Raw genomic sequence first — 23,607 nt, forward strand, 5'->3', positions numbered from 1 at the left:
GCCACATCCGATACAGGTGCACTGTAGGAATACATCCTCCTTTATTTAAGCTTTAGAAGGCTGGTTCTTCTCTTTCTGCTGTTTTTCTAGTGGTCTTTTGTCAAAGATACATTGTTTTAAGTGTGGAAAACTATGGCAACCCACTCCAGTATTCTTACCTGGGAAATCCCATGGACAGAGGAGCCTGACCTGCTATAGTCCACAAAGTAACACAAAAGAGTCAGACACAACATAGCAACTGGACAACAAAGAAAGAAGAAATAAGAAAATGGACACTTGTGGAGTGTATACACTAGTCCAGATACACCAATGAAGAGCCTTTAAAGAACACGTATCTTTGACCCAGTGATACTTCTAAGGACATTTCCTAAAGAAATTAGTGAGTAACTGCTCACACTGTATGTACAAGGATATATATATAATAGCGACACATCATAAGCAACCAAGATGCCTAACAAGAGACCTGTTTAAATAACAGTGCATCCATATAATGGAATGATTTACAGGTGTTTAAAATAATTGCATGGATACCTGTGAACATAAAAATATGTCCATATCTTATGATAAAAAATGACTCCTAAATGGTATGTGAAATTTTTCAAAACAAATTGATTACTTATAGCAAGAAGGCTGGAGGACATCTGCTAAAATGTTTACAGTGTTTATGTCTGGTGGGTGTGACTGGCTGTTGTTTACTTTCTTCTTTTACACCTTTATGTAATGTCCCAACGTTTTACCGCTAGAAAAAACAGGGAAGCTATTTTCAGTTTGAAACTAACAACAAATATAAAGAGGATTGGGGTTTAGGCAACAGAAAGCAAGTGTGTGAGACCCCGCCTCCAGGACCCTGGCTGTCACCGGACACTCAAGTGGCTATCAGGAGCACTTTTCTCTGTTGAAGTGACTGGCTTTTGTCACGCAACCCCCAGGTTATAATGAGAGGGGAAGGCAGGCCGCAGAGCAGAAGCACCAGCCCCAAGGTTGGCGGGCTGCGGCTTGCCATGGGGAACACCATCAGGGCCTTTGTGGCCTTCATACCTGCCGACCGCTGCCAGAACTACGTGGCCAGAGACCTCCGGGAGATGCCACGGGACAGGATGGTGGACCTGAGTGGGAACCAGCTACGCCGCTTCCCTGCGCACGTGTGCTCCTTCCAGGAGCTGGTCAAGCTCTACCTGAGCGACAACCGCCTCAACAGCCTGCCTCCAGAGCTGGGGCAGCTGCAGAACCTGCAGATTCTGGCCCTGGATTTCAACAACTTCAAGGCTCTGCCCCAGGTGGTGTGTACCTTGAGACAGCTCTGCATCCTCTACCTGGGCAACAACAAACTCTGTGATCTCCCCAGGGAGCTGAGCCTGCTCCAGAATCTCCGGACCCTGTGGGTCGAGGCCAATTATCTCACCAAGTTGCCGGAGGTGGTCTGTGAGCTGAGTCTCCTTAAGACGCTGCACGCTGGCTCCAACGCCCTGCGTCTGCTGCCAGGCCAGCTCCAGCGCCTCCGGGAGCTGAGGACCATCTGGCTCTCGGGTAACCTGCTGACAGACTTCCCCCCTGTGCTGCTTCACATGCCTTTCCTGGAGGTAATCGACGTGGACCGGAACAGCATCCGCTCCTTCCCCAGCCTGGCCCACCTGTCCAGCCTGAAGCTGGTCATCTATGACCACAATCCTTGCAGGAACGCACCCAAGGTGGCCAAAGGGGTGCGTCGAGTAGGAAGATGGGCAGAGGAGACCCCAGAGCCTGACCCTAGAAAAGCCAGACGCTACGCGTTGGCCAGGGAGGAGAGCCAGGAGGCGCAGCTACCTGCCCTGCCTCCTCCACTTCCTCCTACCGGCTCCTGAGAGGCTTCAGTGGCAGGTCAAAGCCAAGGACAACTCCAGCATCTTCTGGACACGGCTCCGTTAGAGTGCAGAGGATTGCTCTGGGTCACGTGGGGCATCTCTGCCGGCGAAAAATGGAACAGCATCAGATGGAATGCCTAACCCGCAAGAAGAAGAAAATACTCATGGCCAAGAACATCTCTCCCAAAGGGAACTGTGTGCTATAGGTAGCAAGACAACTTCTTTGCAAGAAAATCGCCCTCTCCAAACAGGTATTTTGAACACCGGAAAGAACGGCTGGGACAGTCTGGTCTCCCCCAGCCTCTAGAACTGGCTGGTCACGAGGCTCATGCGCTTCCCAAATCAGGTGTAAGTTACAGAACTCATCTAACAGTTCAGGTGGCCTGTCTCCAGTCCTCTGCCGGGTGTATTTTCATACTATGAATGACCATAATTGGCATGAAAATATTACTATTCAGGTTACTTAAAAATGACATGTCTACCTAGTCAGTCAGATTCACAGAAACTCTTGTTTGTTGCAAAGGCTGGAGATGAAGCTTTTCCCCTGCAATTCAGTGGCTGCTGACACCCCTGCTGGAGAATGCCTCCTGGTGGAGTCCAGCTGCCACTCTGAACTTGACTGTGGTTCATGCTATTTCATTTCCTTGTAAAGATTTGACCAAAGGTCTACTCCCACCTGTGTACTGTCACTGGCAATGCTGAAAGTCATCTAGAAAACAGAACCTTTGGCAGGGTGGTCTCATTAATATCAAGCCAAACTGGCTGCCTCAGTGGAGCAGAATCCTATTGTTAACTGAACAGTAATGAACTAGGGTTGAATTAAATCCCTTTGCATGCAGGGACCACATTCCCACAATCGTATTAGGTAAAAAAAGTTGTGCAAAATCTGTTCGTTTGAAAAAAGCATTTGGAAATTGGACCTGCAGGTTGTAGTGTACATATAGGAAATGTCTGCCTCTTCAGCCTCAGCATCTCTGCCTTCCCTGATTTATTTTTGTATAGAATCTTTTGGTGGTCCATGTATAAACCTGGGTATTCAAGCTGCTATTTCTTTGAAGTATTATGTTAATTATGACCTTTTCTTCTCCCCATGAATATGTCTTTACAGAAACTGCTGTCAATGGGTAGTTTAATAACACAATCCTTTTTGTCCTTGCACTCTTTTTCAGGAAAGTGTCATTTTAACTAAAACATTGAAAACGTTAGCTTTTAAAAAGTACGCTCTCCCTAAAAGTATCTCAACCCAGGAAAGTTCGGCTCTAAAACGACATTAGACAGACGACTATTTTCCTTGCACAAATATTTCTTGCTACTCCCTCCTAGGAGTAAGGGGCCCACTTTTTCCAAGGAAGCCACAGGTTGTAATACGGTTAAGAGCATGTCCCTTCAAACTGCCCGAGATCAAACCCCACTTTGGTCATTTACTGGTCACTCACTTCTCCGTGGGCCTGTTTTCTAGTCAGTAAAATGGTACGTTTCTGGCTCTTGGGCACTGTCACTGTGTACGAAGTACACTGAACAGTGTGTGGTAGGTTATGGCTAACGTTTACTTAATATGCTGTTTTACTGTCATATCACGGCAGCGTGACACTTTTACCCTACAACCAGTGTAACTCCTTGTTTAAAGGAATAAACCATAAATAGCAAAACAACAACCAAAAAAAACGTTACCAGTAAATTTTCAACGAATAGTATCTCTGGCCTTGAATATAAGAAATACTACTGCAATGTGATCAAACACTTCTGCTTTACCTACATAGGAAAACACAGGTGTAATTACCAAGGATTCATTTTTTAAGATTCTAAATAGAATATACCCTGCCCTGTTATTCTAGAATTTGCAAAATCATTAAAATACATGAAAATGTGAGACTTTCCCTTGGCACTAATGCCATTCCTATCATGAGAGCAAAAGACATGAGACTGAAGACATGGGTGTGTGTCTGCTAGACAATTTACTCTTTTGTCACTGTAAACACACACACACACACACACCCCTTGTAATCTCACTACCTTAGAAAGAATATTGTTATTTTAAAGTTCATATGCTTTCCCCTCCCTTCTGGTCTGTCCACTTCTGAAAACACGAAGCAGGTGATAATCTTTGAAGCTCCAGTTCTTGGTAGTTCTATCACTGAATTTTGGAGATTTTACCACGCACCTAGGCCAAGGGACAGGGAAACACACTGACACTTACGAAGCACGACTATAGGTCAAGGACTATTCTCAGGGTCTTGTGTAAGTTAATTCACATAGTTTTGTCAATACCTCTTTGAAAGGTGTTATGTACTGCTCACAATTTTAAAATGTGACATCTTTATTCATATTGAGAATCAGAAAATGTTCTATAATAATCCTATGATTAAAAGATAAAGTGCTCTTTACATTTCTGTTTTAATGATGTTCTAAAACACAAGCGTAGGCACAAAACAAGGCAGACTTCAGTAAAAGATTTTATACAAAGTATTCTATTGACTTTTACACCTCAGAGTCCTGACAAGAAAATGCGTATGTTAGAGTAACACGAGTAACTGTATTTAGCATTGGGTAACAGCAGCAGCTGTCCCCACCCATATTGGCCCAATGAACACGGAACAGAAATGTTACCAAAATGCAGAAAGAGCTGAGAGCCACGAAAAGAGCGGCTGCCCACTAAGCTATAGTGGCAGGTCTCCAGGGTTGCAACCAATTCCAGGGAAAAAGAGCAAAAACAGGAAGAAAATACCAATTCCCCTTTCCCACCAGAGCCTCCTGAATTAAGCCATATAAAACCAGACTACAGGGAGTTGTTAGGCAGTCAGCAAGGGTAAGCCCCATGGCCTTCAAGCAGGCAAAGAATGGATTCTGACTTACGAGTAAAATACCCAGCACATATATTCTTCTTCTTCAAAGAAAAACAGAAGGCTACTAAAAAGGACTTTAAAATCCTAAGCACTTAATTTCTATGCAGTTAAGTATTAACATACATTCCAAAAATCTCCATGTCATGAAAGTCTTGTGAAAACTGAAAAATTCAGTTTCCATAACTGCTTCTGAGTTAAAAGAAACTCCATCCTAAAACTCTTACAGGAATTAGAGGGGCCTACGTTGGTACTTTACCTCTGAAACTTAAAAACTTTCTAATTCGTGAACTTGGGATATCCTAGGCCAATGATGAAAAAATCTATAAGGTCTTCAAAGGATATGAATTCAAAGAGGGAAAGAAACATGGGTGTATTCTTAAATATACAATTAAGCTCCTAGATTTCTACCTCTTAACACTCACTGTCTTTTTAGGACCTTTGGAAAAAATGAGCCCAAATACAGTGTAGATTAAAATCCTACTCCAAGCTACCTGGTCCCTCAGGATAAATGTTTATCCACCTACCTCTCCCATGGAAACCTCTGCATGTTTTCTAGGCCATGATATGCTCAACTGCTCCACCTATCTTGAGTTGTGGGATGAAAAATGATGTCATGATGTGTGACAAAGTATTTTAAAAATGACACAGCAAATGTACTATTAATGTTTCTAAAAGTGAAAAAAGTAAAAACCTGTATAAATCTCTTTGATGATCTCAGAAGTGTCTCCTTTATGTGAATTTTGGAGGATATATGCTAGTATCACAATAAAACCCAAAATTTTCCAATTTTAATAGCTTCTACAAAGTAGTGTTAAAATCCTGAGACAAATTTTTGGACAAGAACAAAACAGGTTGGTTTATCAGTATTTCTCTGAAAACCCTTTTGATCCTCTATGTGAGTAAAACATGTCTCCATGATTCTAGCAGAGATACCCAATGTAAGACTACTATTGGGCTCTTGTTTCATTTCTTGCACACTTTGCTGAATTAGCCTCCAAATCTAAATTCGCCTTTAAACCATCAAATTCAGCACATACTTACAGTCTATCTAGAATGCATTTACCAAAAACAAAAACAAGAAACCCTAGCAAAGCCATCAACACCACTGACACCTAACCATATCCACACCCTATAATTACCAGATGTAATTTGAAGAAGCTTGCAGCAGCCAACATTTAAAATGTAACTCTTTCACACTTGAAGTAACAGAAACCACCATATATTTTTTCCTGTGTTTGAGAGAGTATGTAGACTACACAAAATTGAGAGTACTATATGGTTCTTTCACAAAACAAAATGGTTAACAAATGTCACGTATGATTAAGAATCAAATGATACAAAGTTTATAACGTCTCACTTGGCCTTACATTAATCAAGATAATTTTTTCATAAATGTGTAATATCAACCATTAGTTAAGCTGGAACAACTCTACACTCCAAGTATAATCATTCACTCCCATTTAGAGTAAACCAGGTACAAATCACTAAGTCAGTTAAGAACTAAGTAATTGTTCAAACTTTTATTTTGATGCACAGTATGAGGAATGAACTCTTAAATCAACTGAATTTTATAGAAAATGAAACAGCAAATAAATTAGACCCATGTTAAAATAGAAGGTCAGTTAAATGTCCAAATTTAAGGACATAACAGCCACAGATAAACTTCAATTCTATATTCTTCTTTCAGGAAGTCAAAGTCTTTCAAACACAACTTTACTATGAACTGGTCCAGAGCTCAACAGCATACGGGAATGCTCAACAGGGATGGTGATCAGGGACACGCTTCCTGTAAGAATTAAAATAGGGCAACAGTGAAAATGAAAAGCATGACTGTAACTGAAGGTCTATATTAAATACAAACACAGCTAGAATACTACTTTTATTCAAACCAATTTCAAATGTGTAAAAAGGATGTTTCTATCACAATTAACATCCCTTAATTATTGTATTGTTAAGAAAACAGGAAAATTCTGCAGTGTGCAGGTTGGTACTGGGCAGTTCTCAGCTTCTCATCCAAACCACCTACTTACCAAATATATACTCTCTAAAAATGGCTAGTTCATGTTTTTAACCTATGCTAGTTAATTTTACAAAATAAGTCAAAGATGGTTCTCTGTCAGAAGTTGTAAAATGACAAGCCTTTGGGCCTTCTAAATTAAAACTTCTGGGTCACTATTCTAAATGAATGAAAACAAAAAGTTGGTGATGGAGTTGGGTAATTCACTCAAGTATGTCAACAGTACCTCCCACATCTTTAATGTGAAAATTTTATTCTCTGGTAACCATACAGTGAATCAGGAAGGGGGCGTGGTAGGGGTACTAGTGAAATTTTTTTACTTCATGACTGTGGAAACACTGCTTCATGAGGCAAGCACAATTAAGAGAAGCAGAAAAAGCATAAAAACAGATCCAGACTAAACCATACTAGGATCATATAGAGATAAAACCTTCCAACCTCCGTAGCTTATGGGAGTATGACCAAAGGATGTCAATAAAGAAAAAGTTGTCAAGCAGCTGTCACAAAACACTGACTAGAAAAATTAATCCCCTGGAGAGTAATAATAAGTATGAAGACAAGTCCACAGTCCAGTATGTTTGGGAAGCACAACCGAGTTTAAAAAAATTCATATTTCTTTACTGCAAATTACTCAGAATGTCTAATACTTCTAAGACACTTAAAACTTCAAAAACAGCGATACCAGCTCAAACAAGGTACTACAATTTGTATTTCAAATGTGGTTGAGGGAGTCAAGTTATTACAAAAACTTCTGAGGCAGCAACGTGACCATGCCCCCAAGTCAGAAAATTTTACCTACAGAACTGTTTCCCTTTGCTATCATTCTACCTGAAGACAACAGAAAATGGAGCTGTATTTAGCCATCTTTGTTGGCACTGCTTCCAAGAAAATTTTGTTAACTTTTCCTTCCCTCATTAACTTTCCATTTCAAAATATGAGTGCTCCTCATTACCCTATTCCCCCAATACTAGAAGTAGAGAGAATGTAGACTTTGTAGCCCAGTCCTTTCCACTCCCCACAGTGGGAGATCTAAGTATCATTTTAGCTTTTCTGTCCACATCCAAATCACTATTTTCCACTCTTTCCTTCCTCTAACAGTAAGAGGACAGCTGCTGTTCATAGGAGAAAACCAATGAAACGAGTGCTGCAGGGTTCTGCATGAAGAACTTCGTCCACTTGGGACATTAATTTCCTAGTAACACTCCTTCCTTCCTGTCCTCCTCTTGCTCCCTAGGTCCAATAGCAGCTGCCGGTGGACTGCATCCTTCCTTCTGCTCATCCATCACTTCCCTCCATGAAACTGCTCCCAAATGAACACACTCGATTTTCACAGAAATGACCACACCTCTTCTAGCTACTATCTCACTTCTCTGCTCTCATTCACAGTAACACTCCTTGAAAAAGCAGCCTACATACAATTCCTCCAGTTCCTCTTTCCCCAGACTCTATCGAATTTACTTCAAGCTTTTGCCCTCCCTATTCCACTGAAACGGCCCATTAAGAATACCAACAACCTCTGTTGCTAAATCCAATTTTTAAGATCAATTTTCAGTCCTTACTTGACCTACTTGCATCATCCTGGGAGCTGATTGCTCCTCTCCCCCAAACACATTACTTGGCTGCTACACACATTCCTCCTACCTCAGGGGCACTCCCCCAACTCAACCTTAGACTTTTTAATTATAGGAAACTTCAAAAGTATATAAAAGTAGAGACTGTACAATGAATCCTCATGTATCCATTATCCAGTTTAATAAAATCCTTCTTACTGACCCTTGACGGCTGTTCTAAATCTTTTCAAACCTATTACTGGAATTCTCAAGCACTCAAATCCTTTAAAAAAAAAAACCAACCCTTTCCCTTCTCTAGCTACATTCACTCTCTTGGGAACTCAATTAGTAGTGTGACCTTCTATACTACCACGTACAGGCTGCCAACTCCTGAAACTTTAACTACAGTTGAATTTCTTCCCTAAACTACAGGCTCAATGATCCAATTGCTTTCTCAAAGGTTATCTCAAATGTCCGAAGCTGACAAGCCCCATCTTTCCTCCCAAAGTCTTCCTCCACCAGAAGTTAAGAGAAACTTCTATTTTCCACAACAAAAACCTTGAATGACGTGGCCCAGTATTGTTTTGTTACTATTATTTTAGCTGCTGGGAATTTCCATGTTTTATTTCTGAACTAAAATTGTTGAATATTGTCATGTTAAAACATAACTGAGATATTTCTGACAAAATTCAGAATCTCCCCCCTCTTCTCTACCCGTGAAGTGGGAATATGCTTAATGTATTGGAGAAATGTGGCAATTATTAAGGAGTTTTGAATAAAAATCTTTAAGATTGCCCTCTCAAAAGCTCACCCTTGAATTATCAATTCCCTTTTCTCACAGACTTTATAACCAACCCATCATCAAATCCTGCTGACTCTACCATCTAAAATAAGATTTATTATCAATCCCTCCTTACCACCTTCACCTCTATCTACTGGTCCAAGCCACCAACCCCTTCCATCTCCCTGATCTACCCACTAATAAGAAAAATTAGTGGTTTTGGTAACTAATTAGCTACTAGCAATTAATTTAATTAATTAAAATTATTAACTGAATCTTCAAATGCTAAGATTTTTCTGGCCACCTAATAATTTTTGTGTGAATTAGTTTCATCTGAGAAAAGCTGCTGGAGGGACTTCCCTGGCAGTCCAGTGGTTAAGACTCCACATTTCCACTGCAGGAGGCTTGGGTTCAATCCCGACTGGAGAACTACAATCTCACAAGTAACGGCCAAAAAAAAGGTACTGGAATAGGAAGGGGAAACAATGTAAAGAGTGATGGACTTTTATTTTCTTGGGCTCCAGAATCACTGCAGGTGGTGACTGCAGCCATGAAATTAAAAGACGCGTGCTCCTTGAAAGAAAAGCTATGACCAACCTAGACAGCATCTTAAAAAACAGAGACATTACTTTGCCGACAAAGGTCCATCTAGTCAAAGCTTTCCAGTAGTCATGTATGGATGAGAGAGCTGGACTTTAAAGAAATCTGGGTGCGGAAGAATTGATGCTTCTGAACTGTGGTATTGGAGAAGACTCTTGAGAGTCCCTTGGACTGCAAGGAGATCAAATCAGTCTACCTTAAAGGAAATCAGTCCTGAATATTCATTGGAAGGACTGATGCCAAAGCTGAAAACTCCAATACTTTGGTCACCTGACGTGAAGAACTGACTCATCGAAAAAGATGCTGGCAAAGACCGAAGCCAGGAGAAGGGGACGACAGAGGAAAAGATGGTTGGACGGCATCACCGACTCGATGGACATGAGTTTGAGCAAGCTTCGGGAGTTGGTGATGGACAGGGAAGCCTGGCATGCTGCAGTCCATGGGGTCACAAAGAGTCAGACACAACTGAGCGACTGAACTGGAATAGGAACATGTAAGGAACTCTGCACATTATGTGCTGAAGAATATATACATATATATAGAAAAGTGTACCCAGACAGAAAATGACTGGAGCCAACTCATCCTGGTAAACAGACATCATTTCTTACTACTACTTCCCTACCCATAAGCTCTCTGGTTCTAGACTTTCCCAAGCCTGCTCTTTTGTGCCCTTTCAATCTTGAGGGCTACCCAGTGTTACCCATACACTTCTCCCCACTAACCTTTTCTGGCTTAAATGTAAGAGTTGTGATCACGTATTTTAAGTAACTTGCAAAATACTGCTATCTAGACAAAATGGCTCCACTTCCCATCAATTACAATTAACAAAAATATAGCTGTTGTTTCCATATTAATTTTTCCTAAGAGATGTTTTTTAAAGTGTTACAATACCTTGGTGCTGCCTTGATGATGTTGTCCACACGTAGAATCACCTCTGCTGCTTCAGCTGCACTTAAAAGAACTTGCCGCTTCACTTGGAAACTTTCTGTTATACCCAGTATCGACATATCTCCAATGGTACCTTCCTTCATATCTGAGAAATATTCACTAGATAAACAACTAGTCTTAACTCAACTATCAAAACATGTCTAATAACAGAACACATTAATAAAATTAAACCTGACTTGTAAAAAGAAAAGAAAATTACAAGGCCAACTATTCAATTAGAGCATTCTCGTCAGACTATCACTCAAGGAAAACCTTTTAGAAAATTAAAAGATCAACTACTGATCATCTGTGTTAATGAAGGGTAACTATGTCAAATAATAAGAAAATTTATATGCAACACAATATCACCTATCTTTACCTATGAAACTGAAGAAAATTTGTTCATCACTGAATATACCATGGATTCTAAAGAACTGAAGGAGAATTTAAGTCATCTACTTTTATTAGATCCCCCCCCTTTCATCTTCTATAAGATCATTATTCACTAACTCTCTTTTGTCCAGGGACAGGATTATCTCCCCCTAAAAATATTCCTTTTATGTCCCAGACCACTTTATTGGGAAAATTTTCAGTGTGAATCAAGTCTTTTTTAGGCCACTTTTCCCCCTGGTGGCCCGGTTGTAAAGAATTCGCCTGCCAATGCAGGAGACATGGGTTTGATCTCTGGGTTGGAAGATCCCCTGGAGAAGAGAACGGCAACCCACTTGTCTTGCCTAGGAAATCCCATGGACAGAGGAATCTGATGAGCTACAGTCCACGGGGTCACGAAGAGTCAGACACAGCACAGCAACTAACCAACCACATAATGGTTATGAAGGCAAGGGTCCCAGGGATCTTTTACATGGTTGTTATGAAAATTCACATTAAAAAAAGAACTTGGTAAAGAGCTACTCTTAAGAACTCCCACAAGATTCCAATTAATTCCTTACCCAGTCCCGCAGTTGTCTTGCCTTCACTGTGGGCAGCTCGGAGCTGAGCCACCAGGTCTGCACTGTCGTAGCCCGCGTTGTCAGCTATGATAGTTGGCAACTACAAAGTGACGAGGACATGGTAACTATCTACTCTACCAACAGAAAGTTCACTTACCAACTAGAAGAAAAGCTTTCTAAAACTGTACATTTAGAAATAATGTAAAATCTGTTTCCTCTTAATTTCTGCTCATAAAGAGATTTATAAACTCCAAAACCAAACTTAAGCAGTGTGAACCAATTCTTTTCTTAAAGCCAAGAAAGGAAACATTTTCTGTCCAAGATAAAAGAATGTATTCATTTAAAAACCATCAACACCTACAAAATCTAAATTCAGGGCTCCCTTTTTTCATTAACTTACCATTCTCAGGGCTTTAGCATAAGACTCCATTGCAACAGCTTCCTTGCCTGGTGTTCTACTGGCAAGCTGTGTCACGGCATGAGCCATCAGCATCTCAGAACAGCCTACAGATTAAAATGTCAAAAACATAAATCGTTATGTTCAGTTGCCTCCAAGACACTAATTAAGACTTCCTTTAAGATCTATAAAAAATTAAGTGCAAAGGCAATACGAAGTAAGAAGCGTTAAAAGTCAAAAGCCACTACTACACTTCAATAAATAAAACATGTTCAATATTTTTCAAATGCTTACCTCCTCCATAAACTGTTCTAGAATCTTTCACAGTTTGGGCAAGAACACAAAGAGCATCATGCAAAGATCTTTCTGCTTCATCTAAAATCTGTTGAGTGGCACCACGCAGAACAATGGTGCAAGCCTCACCTAAAATTAAAAATAATGTTTTCATGTCACAATGAACTCAAGTTGCACAACATAAAAATCTGCCTTCTATTATTTAGGTTATATTATCTGGTTTTGAAAGCTGGTATGTCTTTTATTGCTACACATTCTCTTTGCTAACAATCCATATTCCTAGAAGTTCTAAATTATCTAAAACAACTATATTGACTATACATTGCTCACAAAGGCAAGGTTAACAGGCTGCCCTCAAGAGACTGAAATTAGCATACACCATGTTTCTCAAGAATTAAGACATATATTCTAGTAACTATAGTAACTTTCTTTCACTTCAACAGAGCCTACAAAAGGTTTAGGAACCTAAACCAGAATCTATACATAACAACTCACCAAGGGCTACCCCAGAAAAGTGAATGAGTTTGTCTTCTCCAATCATGACTTCCTCAATAAGTTTGCAACTTCCAAGCTTCACTAGCTCTGGATGGTCAAAGGTAGAGGCAATTTCACCACCTATGAACAAAAATATTCATTAATTAAATGCACAATAGGTTTGAAATTTCTGCTTTCTCACAAGTAGAAATGAACAGAAAACATATTAAGTTGACTGCTTATTGTATGCCAAGCATTCTGAAGCACTTTATATGAACTAATTATTTAATCTTTACAACAACCTTAAGACAACAGGCTTTATTTATCACTCCATTTAGAAACGGTAAAACTGAGGCAAGGAAATGTTTCGTTTTCATCTAAGGTTACCTAGTTCAAACAAATATGAAACTGAAATTCAAATACAAGCAGTCTGGCTTCAGACCTCTATGCACGCTATATAATTCCACCTTAACTGAGACTTTGACATTTACCTTTAAGCCTGAATTTATTAACAAATTCAGACTTTCTTCTGAATTCAGTATAGAAGACTAGTACTCTATGATCCAGTATCACCAAACATGAAAATGTTTGGCTAATCTTATTATATCAACAGGTACACTGACTTTAGGAACTGCTTCAAATAGTGAGCACTTGGTATCTGTGAATTATTACAATAGCTGAAGTGTCAGAAAGCTCCTGTAATATAAGGCCTAGAGAGGGGGGAAATGTATACTGAGGATTTCCCAGAACAACCTTAATGAGAAGGCAGAAAAGCAAATTCATTTTCTTCCTTAGGTCTTCCTTTTATTCCTATCTTCCCTCCATCTTCCATGCTATCAACATTTCCTTTCCTGGTTCTTAATTAAGCAAAAGTTAGGTTTCCATTTTAAAATCCTTTTCTCAGACTTCCCTGGTGATCCAGTGATGAAGACTCTGTGCTTCCACTTAAGGGGGCACGGGTTCGAATCATGGTCTGAGAACTAAGATTCCACTTGCTGCATGAGGCAGCCAATAAAATAAATAAATAAAATAAAACCCTTTTCTCTCTTCACTCTCTCTCTTAATAGATACCCTCAATCATCAATCCAACCCCTTTTCCTATACCTTACTGATAAATCTGCTAAATAATTCACGCTTTATTTCTATTGTATAATTAACTTTATAAAAAGGACTCTGGTCTTCCCAACTCTACTAATTTATACTCATTTGTACAGCTGAAGCTCTTATTTTTGGTTGGCAAATTCCAGAGACAGCTCTGGGTTCTAGACGTGAGACACAATAGAGATTTGGGACATCATATGCCCCAAATGAGACCAATTTGGCATGTGAGAATTTTCACTGATCCTACACTCACTCACTCATGTACACCTGCTTACAAAATATTTAAAGACCATTTGCAAGACCCAATTTCACACATCTTGACAACAGATGAGTTTACTAAGGATGAGAGCCACCATGGAGTCTACTTCACAGCCAAACAGTTGGTGTGTTTGAAGGTAAATAAATCTTCTGAATGTATGTGGCAATTTCACATTATCAAGTCCTTGTGATAACAACTTATACCATGAATGTGCTATCAGTCACATTTCTTATATCTTTAATTTTGCTGCATTAAGAAAGTAAATAAATATGAGCATCATAAGATTTATCACCTTAAGTATCAAATATGCAATAACTTCGAAGGCAGGTAAACCCAACTCCAAGTAAAACATCTCTTTTTAGAGACTATGCTTCTCAAATTATTGAAAATGGCTTAAGAAGTTATTTTGAAATAAGTCCAATCCTACCATCTACTTAGTATAATTTCGTCTAATACAAACATCAGTTCCAAACTGAATGTGGTGTTCCTAGTGGCTTTACATCTAAACCCCATCCTTGGAATTCTCACTGCCAGATCACAAACCAACTTTCCAACCTATTCATTGTCAAGCTCTTCAAACAGGACAAACGCTGTTATACTTAGTTTTCAAGGGCTACTTAGCAGTTCCCACTATTAAAAAAGTGCATAACTGCACTGTATGTCATTTTGATGTAGACACATCTGTAAATGCACTTTTTAGTCTACACTGAGACTATAAAACCCATACCTGTACCGAACGATACTGGAGTAAACTAACTTTTCATCATACACTCCTGGACTGTTTCACACTTATTCAACATTTATTACTTTCATAAATTTTAAAAAATTAACAAAAACAATGTTTTAAGTATTTGACCCACTGCCTGGCATATAGTTAAATGTTCAACAGAGTACTATTCACCGGGCACATAGAGTGAACAGAGAGTACCACACCAGGCACAAAGTGAATACTACTCACTCAGCACTAGAATTAAATGAATAAACTAAGTAAAACTTAAGACTCCTTTTTTTTAAGCTTCAGTTTATTTAGACTATGTTTAGAACAGTGGTCCTGTGTGTTTGTGAGAAAAATATATAGTACCTTTAAAACAACACAGCAAAAATAAATCTAAACCTACAGTGAAGCTGGCATTTGATATGTTAAAAATTAATGTAACTAAAGACATCAAAGATTCAGAATAGCTGTTTAGATTCTAGGCACCTTAAGGTACCCTTTTCAGGTACAAAGTACTTTCTTCATACTTTTAGAAATGAGTTACATACACTAATTTTCAATAAATTCAAGAGTGATTATGTTAGAAGTTAATGTCTTTTTCTCATACCTGTGACAAGAGCGAGGCGTTCCACGCCTGCAAAATCTGCATGCTCAATAGCCATAACACCAGCAGCACCAAAGAGTTGTTCAGGATAATTATAAATAAGTTGCCTATAAATTAAAATATGAAAAAACATTGTTAAAAATTGTTACTTCACAGGATAAAATACATTAGACTAAGAAAAACATGAAAACATTTTTACCTAACCAGCAATCAAAGAAAGAAAAGGTTTCATGAAGTATATTAAATGATTTAGTAAGGCAAATGCCTTGCTGTAAAATCTTATTTATATGTGGGGAAAAAAACCACTTCCTAAATAACAAACAACTAAATTCTATAAGAATTATCCTAAATCGTTCCAGAAAAACAGGGCCCTTTCTTGGATCATTATATTTTTAGCACAAATACACACAGACCTGTTAATAAAGCAATTTATCCCATGCTTAAGAATACGTTCAACTTTCTCCTTCATTTTTTCCTTTTCTGCATGTTCTATTTCAGCAACCTTTGCTGTAGAATCAACTCTCACCCTGGAGCCAAATATCTAAAACAAAGGTAAGCATAAAAAATAGCATCACTTTCCTTAAGTTTCACAGCATACTTAAAACTTTTAAATGTAAATACAACAAAACTGTGTGCATCGTGAATGCATGCGTACAATATACTCATATATATTCACACACACACACACACACACACACATATATATATATATATATATCAACTGCAACTGATTCCCAACCAAAGTTTATAGCTGCTAACAATCAGAAATCCAGGAAATGTAGTTAATGTACCTTAATTTTGTCTGTATCCATACCAGTATTTGCAATAAGAATTTTAGCATTTTCAATTCGTTTTGGTTGATTTACACCAATTTTTTTATCCAACAGAAAGCCTGTTAAAACAGAATTTTATTAAATACTTCAAAGCTGTATTAATGAATCTTTTAAAGTAATATGCTTTATCAAATTACTCTTTCAAAGAATGCATTTCTAGTCCAATTCATCAAGCTCCTAGAACCTAAATTGCATTCCATACCATTGACCATAAAAATTAATTCAGCGGATTTAAAAAATAACATGCAAAAAAAGAAAATGAGGCACAGTATAAATATGAAGAGTAAACAGACCATTTTTTTTGTACAACAACTTATATACCTCAATAAAAATGAGCTAATTAAAAAAAAGTTTTTGAATCTTTTATCTCAGATACATACTACATTTGCAGGTGTGTGAGCTGCAATGTAGGTGTGTGAGCTGCAATGCTAAGTTATTAATCCACTTTCATTAGCTTAAAACCAAAACAAAACAAGCTTTTAAGATTCAGATACACAGGGTATTGCTAGAGGCTACTGTACTTCTTAAAAAACTGAGGCTGTGATAACATGAAACACCATGGACAGCAGTCAGACAAACCTGTCCCCCTCGTGCTCATGCTGCTTATGGGCTATGTATACAAGCTTGGACCAAATTTCCAACCCTAACTACTCATCTGTAAACAGGAGTACCAACAGTGGCAAAGATGCCATTACTAGCCAAGGGCTCTGAAACAATCATACGAATTGAGTACCGTGTATCTTTCCAGGTTTCCTTTAGATACATCTTTTATCTTTTAACTCATTTATCACACCTTGGGTTTTCTGCTCTATTCAGCTGAATTTAATTCTCACTCAAAGAATCAACATCATGATAAAGAAGTGAGACTTTGAGTGCAATTCCTATTAGAATGCCTGGCACAGAGCAGACATTCAATGGTCACTATCCTTGCCTTAATTATCTTTCTCTACCACCAAACCCAATTAGAAACACTATACAGCCCTTGCCTATAAATTCAACCAAGAGTATTTTCAGAATTGTTACACATGTGAAAGAGAGACAAGAAGAATGCACACAACAAAACCCAGACTCCAAATTACTGACTAGTAAAGCAGAAACTATAAAGTGTAATCTACTCCTTTTTTTCCCCTTCTCTATAGAATGCCTACACTTTCTACAGGTCCCTCTGTGAAGTCAATGTACTGTGAACATACCTTAAGAACATCGCACACTATTTATTACTAAGGACAAAGCCTAAAAACACCAAGACATTTATCACTCCTCATGAATGCCAGAAACTGTTCCTTCAACATCTGTCAAGCAATTAACATGACCTACCCAGACCCTTCCTGGAGAACACTTGCAATCCTAGAAAAAATACGAGTTGACAATAGCTAACTTTAAGTAGAAGAAAACTAAGTCTCTTTATTAGAAACTGTAACTTACTTTATGGTATAAACTAAAACCTAGAGGTTATCAAAGAAATGCTGGGATAGTATGAGTAGGTCAAGTACACTATCAATATAACAAGTGGATTAAGATGACAAAAATCATTGCAATATGATTTGTTCCCTTAAAGTCAAGTTTTCTCACTTTGTAAAGTGCCACTAGTCCTGACTAAATAAATGAGAATTCACTCAGTTATTTAGGTTTCAATATCTGGTCAACACATTTTTTCCCATATACAATATATACCTACCTTCATCTAAATAGGAATCTGCCAGACTGCCTCCTAGCTTTTTGATGACATGAATTGCCTCCAGGTTACCAGAGCCTTTTAGTCTGAGAACAGCTTCCACGGCTAACTTAGTAAAGTGGTCTTTATGATGAGTAAGAAGTTTTGAGGACAGTGTTGTTCCTGCAATGTTCATTAAATCTTGACGGAACTTAACTTCATCAGAACTAAAAAACAAAAAAAACACCAAGCAAAAAAACTCATGCCCGTTCTTAAAATGCTTCTCCAAAGTTATCAACCTTGTTTTACTTTTCCAAAATTTATCCAGTGTTTGTCAATAGATACCGTTACCTAAACCAGTCAGGGTTCTTTTTTTTTTTCCAGTCAGGATTCTTAAGTCACATGAAAAAAATTAAACCTTATCAGTAACCAAGAAATACAAATAAATGGATACTATTTCCCCACCAAGCTGGCAAAGTACCAAAACAGAAACACAAGCAAACAAAAATTTCCAGAGCACAGGGAAAGAGACATGTCACACAGCCAGTGGGTCTGTAAATTAATGGTTTTTTCTAGAGAACTAGTTGTAAGGTAAACTACACACCAGGTATCTCTGGACCCAGAAATTATACTACTTTTTAAAGTAACAACTTTGTCACAACATTATAAAATAAAAAATTGTCAAAACTCAAACTCTCCAATTATAGATAGGTAAATTACAGCAGTCACATAATCAAATGCATGTACCTCTCCTAAAGCTAATAAAGTACAGACACCTAAAAATCGTGCTTGCTATTCAACTAGGTTAAAGAGGCTAAAAAATCCTGTATATAATGATACTACTTTATTGTGATTATATATGCAAAAAGCCAGAACCCCAAATTTTAACTTTAGTGACTACCTCTGGTGGGTAAGGTGGGGCTTTTCTGGTTGCTGTTGAGGCAGGATGAGGTAACAGAACCATGTCCATGTGTGCTTTCCACTGCTCTCTAGAATTCCTGAACTGAATAGATTTTGTAAAGAATATTAAATGTTTAAAACAGTAGTACTGTGGTATACCAACCCATGGTCGACTGCAGAATTCAATAGAGCCTGTCTTGCTGCCTTTGTGGCTTCTCTCCAACCCGCAATAATGGTCTGCGGATGAATCTTTTTTCCAATTAAGGATTCTGCTTCCTATTAACAAACAGTGGAAACACACATCAATAGCAAATTTGTAGTAAGAAAGATTCTGATTACTTATGACACTCAATACCAGAGTAGGAAAAGATATCCAGTGAGATGAGGTTGAAGTCACTCAGATATTCTCACCCTCAGCAATTCTGCTGCAAGAACAGTAACAGAGGTAGTGCCATCACCAACTTCATCATCTTGAACTCTTGACATATCTAGGGGGAAAAAGCTAGTTAATAACTCGCTTATATGTGATTCTGCTTTTTAAATTATTAATACTTCTTGGTACCTTATCTAATTTTCCAACATATTCACTACCAGTCTAAATCTTACTTATCTAGGTGTCCTCACCTGACAAATTCTTTGGAAATTTTTAGTCTGAAACACAGCAGTTTCACCATTAGTAAGTACATCACACTCCAAAAGACTCTATTTAAAAAATTTTACTCAAGTATAGTTGACTTAAACTGTTAATTTTTATTATACAACAAAGTGATTCAGTTGTACATATATTCTTTTTCATATTATTTTCAGTTACAGCTTATCACAGGATACTGAATACAGTTCCCTGGGCTATATATTAGGGCCTTGTTGTTTATCCATTCTATATACAATATAGTTTGCATCTTTTAATCCCAAACTCCCAATCCTTCCTTCTTTCACCTCTCCCTTCCCTCCTGGCAAGCACAAGTCTGTCTGTGTATCTGAGTCTGTTCTTATTTCATAGGTATGTTCATTTCTGTCATATTCCACAAATAAGGGATATCATATGGTATCTGTCCTTCTCTAACCTACTTCACTTAGTTTGATAAGCTCTAGGTTCATCCATGTTGCTGCAAATGACATTGTTTCATTCTTTTTTATGGCTGAGTAATATTCCATCATGCGTATGTACCACATTTAGGAGTTTGTATTTTAATAATGATAATTATCAATTAAAAAGTAGACATCAATTAATCAAAAGGACAGTCAGTCAACACAGTCTATTTAAAAACTGTTTCCAAATGTTAACAAATGTCATCCTAAGACTCACCTACTAAAACTTTAGCAGCTGGGTTGTCCACACCAATGTTTTTTAAAATAGTTGCACCATCATTGGTTACCATAAGAGATGCATCTCGTCCACTGCTTAACAGAATTTTGTCCTAAAAGGAACATATTTGCTTCAGGTTAAGACGGAAGCACATCTGGAATGATGCTTGGATTAATCAGCACTCTCAGATTGCTAATGTATAAATACTCTGAAGGGTTATATGGCAGACTCCAAATTTTTTCACTGTACATACCCCCTCCCGAAGTAAATCTTGATGTCCTACCCTTATTCCTAGAGACACTAGGAGAGAGAGACATGAACAAGGCTGTTTGAATACTGTAAGAGAAAAACTAAGTGTACCTCTCAATACAATAATAAATACAAACGATAAAATAAGCAAGATGCAGATGAGCATTTGACAGAGCAGAGGGAGTATATCTGGTTAGACTGAAAAAAACCGAAGCTACAGAAAAAGTACACACCAGTCGTATCTTTGACGAGACAAAACAACATCATGAGGAGAATATATAAACTAGTATCTTGTAATCCATAAGATACTTGTACATCCACATAAAAATAAAGACAGCCATTAGATTTATATCCAAAGGATATCAGAGGTTATCACTTGGGAAGGGAGTGACATTGGGGATAGTGATCAGAAGACTTTAGTCCTAGGGGTACGGTCTTGATTTTCAGTAAGGAGAATGTACCCATGTCTTAATTTTTATAATTAACAGTTAAGTTCTAAATATGAAAAAGCATCCACAAGTTTTTGTATTCCCAAGGGTTCTAAAACATTAAAGTACTAAAATTCCCTGCTTTTCTTACCATGCCCTTGGGTCCCAACGTGCTCTTTACCAAGTCTCCAATAGCAATGGCACCAATAAAAGACGACTGGAATAAAAATCAGAGATGACCAAAATAAACTTCAGTCTTAAAATCGTAAAACAAACAAAAACCCACTCTTCTATCTTTGTAAGAACGAGGAAAAGGCTTACCAGGCGAGCTGTCTCTGCTCTCTCTTCATCAGCTCCAGCCTTGAAGATATTAACAGGTGCAAGGGAAAGGGACGCCTAAAATTGAAAACCAAGAAATCAGTTTGAATACCAGTATTCTTTAGCATACATACTTAGATGAGTTTCACTAGACTTAGAAGTAGATACCTAAGAGGACACGAATTTAAAGAAGAATGTTTCTTTTTAAACAAATGAAGCACTCCATGATTAGGCAGTCATTTATTTAAAGTGAAAGGAGGGACTTAGGTGACATTCCTTTTTTGGATATCTTAAGCGCTCCGCGAAAAAAATTCTACACCGAAGATATTGACTCTAAGTATGGCAGGACCAAAGACCGCAAAAATGATTTTAAACTAAAAATAAAGCTGGCAGGGGTGGGCAGGCCACTCGCGCGAGGACCGCCAGGAGGGGAAGGGAACGCGGCAGCCTTGCTTCCATCACCGCTCTCGGGCCGCTCCAGGCTCCGCCCTGAGAGGGAGGGCGGGGCCCGGCTCGCCGACCCGCCCGGTGCACTAGAAATTTCTTAGCCTAGGGTGAGTCCTAGGTTTCGAGGTTCTGGGGCTATCCAGGGACCGAGTCAGAACAAATACCTGCCTTCAGGCCCACCCTTCCTCCTGGCTCACAGAGAGGGCCTCACCCGCGGGCCCGGCGCAGACCACACGCCGCGGCCTGCGCCATGTGCGGCGGACCAGGGGTACAAGCAAAGCGACGCTGTGATATCCCGGGCACTGGGATGCAGATGGGGCAGCGGACGGCAGGGGACAGCAGAGGGCGGCGGGGGACGGGGGGATCTCGGGCAGGGGCTATGGGGCGAGACTCACCATGGTTCCGAGGAGGTCGGCACACGCTAACCCCTCACAGCTCGTGCCCGTGACCGGAGGGAAGAGAGGCCGGAAGTGACGCCACACGCTCTGCCGCAAGGGGCGGAGCCTCGACGGGCGCGCTTCCCGTCCCGGCACCGCCCTCACGGGGGATGGGAGGGGGCAGCATTTTGAGGGTCGGAAAGACTGCCCGTCACACTGGCGAGGCGGGGCCTTGACTGGGGCCCTGCTCTCTGCGTTGGCACCTACGACAAACAGGAAGGGGAGGGCTGGACATCGTGCCTGCGGCCCAGAGGTTTGAGAGTAGAACCCGCCAAGACGGAAAAGAAGTTACGCTGTGGGGGTTGCCATAGCAACGGAGTTCTTTATCGCAGGTTTTCTCCTAAATTTAACCTTTAAAAAAATGCTGCCTTAAAGTACTGCATATACAGAATTTAAAGCGATGTATACTAATGTAATAGGGGCAGGACAGGCATGTGGCTGTTACCATAGGTCTCCCTCTCTCTCCCCCATCCACTGTATAAATGGAGCCTGAATTAGGACTGAGGAAGATGGTCTTTTGAGAAACTAGTCTGTCATCTTCTTGGTCTGCTAGCTTCCCAATTAAAGTCATTATTCTTTGCCTGAACAACTCATCTCCCGATTTACTGGCCTGTTGTGCAGCAAACAGAGTAAACCTGGGCTTGGTAAATTTCGGCAGTGCCAGCCAGGAACCTTGTTCGCTGTGGGCAGCTGGCTCCAGGTTGGGAATTTTTAGGTAAGGCCCTAACAGCTTCCTGAACCACTCTTCCTGAGGATCTTGCCTTCGAAATTCCCTGACCAGCTGCCCCTGCGCTTGGCAGTTAGAGGAAAGAATCCACATTTGGGAAAGGGTTTCTCAGGTGGCACTAGAGGTAAAGAACCCACCTGCTAATGACCGTAGACCTAAGAGTCGTGGGTTCAATCCCTGTGTTGAGAAGCTATTCTGGAAAAGGAAATGGCATCCCACTGCCATTTTGTTTTGCATGTGATTGGGGTACCCTGTTGCAGAGGGGAGTTGTTGTTGGACTCATACATTTGTGAACTAGTTTGTTTGCATTCATTCATGATGGAATCCGTTTGTACTTTTGGTATTGAAGTTTGCTTTTGCTTTTTTGCTTTATTATTCTTGAGCTTATAAACATGGGAAATACTCTGTCCCTCAGGAAATTCATTTGGGGCATATCTTAAATAAATATACGAAATATAGCTGTGGGCCTGTAACTAAGAAGAGAGATGATATTCTATTGTAGTAGTGTGTGGTCCCATTACATGTTAGGATCAGGTGAGCGATGGCCCTTGAATGGCTCACTTAATTATTATAAGATCTTGAAATTAGAGTTGTTTTGTGAAAGAGCAAGTAAAAATGACGAGATTCCATATGTAGAAGCATTTATGCTTTTGAATCAGGAGGACAAGGCGTCAGATGGCGGCTGCCTTATTGTACAGCAGTCTAAAAGGAAAACCAAGTGAAAACCTATTCTATAAGACAGAGAGAAAATGAGAGTGAGAACATGTTATTTCAAAACTTAAAACCCCCTCCAGCCAACTCATCTCTCCTCCTGGCCAAGCAGGCTATACCAGCACAGCCCATGTCACCAGCATATTCACCTCCTCCTCTTTCCCCTGCTTTTGGGGATCAATTAGAAGTTTCTACCTTAAGCCCTGGGATACAGGACCAACCGTGGTTTGGTCTAAGACCTTAC

At 39.4% G+C, this 23,607-nt stretch overlaps 2 protein-coding genes across 2 annotated transcripts; one reads left to right on the forward strand and one right to left on the reverse strand.

Annotated features, from left to right (window-relative positions):
* Nucleotides 1-1,001: 1,001 nt before the first annotated feature.
* On the forward strand, nucleotides 1,002-1,841 carry LRRC10 (leucine rich repeat containing 10). Its single transcript, XM_061123104.1, has one exon. It carries the CDS (start codon nucleotides 1,002-1,004, stop codon nucleotides 1,839-1,841), a length of 840 nt encoding a protein of 279 aa, XP_060979087.1.
* A 4,348-nt stretch (nucleotides 1,842-6,189) lies between these two features.
* CCT2 (chaperonin containing TCP1 subunit 2) lies at nucleotides 6,190-22,211 on the reverse strand. Its single transcript, XM_061130236.1, has 16 exons — nucleotides 21,884-22,211; nucleotides 21,045-21,119; nucleotides 20,875-20,940; nucleotides 20,047-20,158; nucleotides 19,152-19,228; nucleotides 18,904-19,016; nucleotides 17,865-18,067; nucleotides 16,145-16,245; nucleotides 15,767-15,894; nucleotides 15,357-15,460; nucleotides 12,696-12,815; nucleotides 12,201-12,329; nucleotides 11,910-12,013; nucleotides 11,510-11,609; nucleotides 10,524-10,665; nucleotides 6,190-6,470 (listed from the first exon to the last, which is right to left on the reverse strand). Exons 1-16 carry the CDS (start codon nucleotides 21,884-21,886, stop codon nucleotides 6,440-6,442), a joined length of 1,608 nt encoding a protein of 535 aa, XP_060986219.1. The 5' UTR covers nucleotides 21,887-22,211; the 3' UTR covers nucleotides 6,190-6,439.
* Between the last annotated feature and the right edge of the window lie 1,396 nt (nucleotides 22,212-23,607).

This window comes from Dama dama, chromosome 3 (assembly GCF_033118175.1).
Source record: "Dama dama isolate Ldn47 chromosome 3, ASM3311817v1, whole genome shotgun sequence".
Classification (NCBI taxonomy): Eukaryota; Metazoa; Chordata; class Mammalia; order Artiodactyla; family Cervidae; genus Dama; species Dama dama.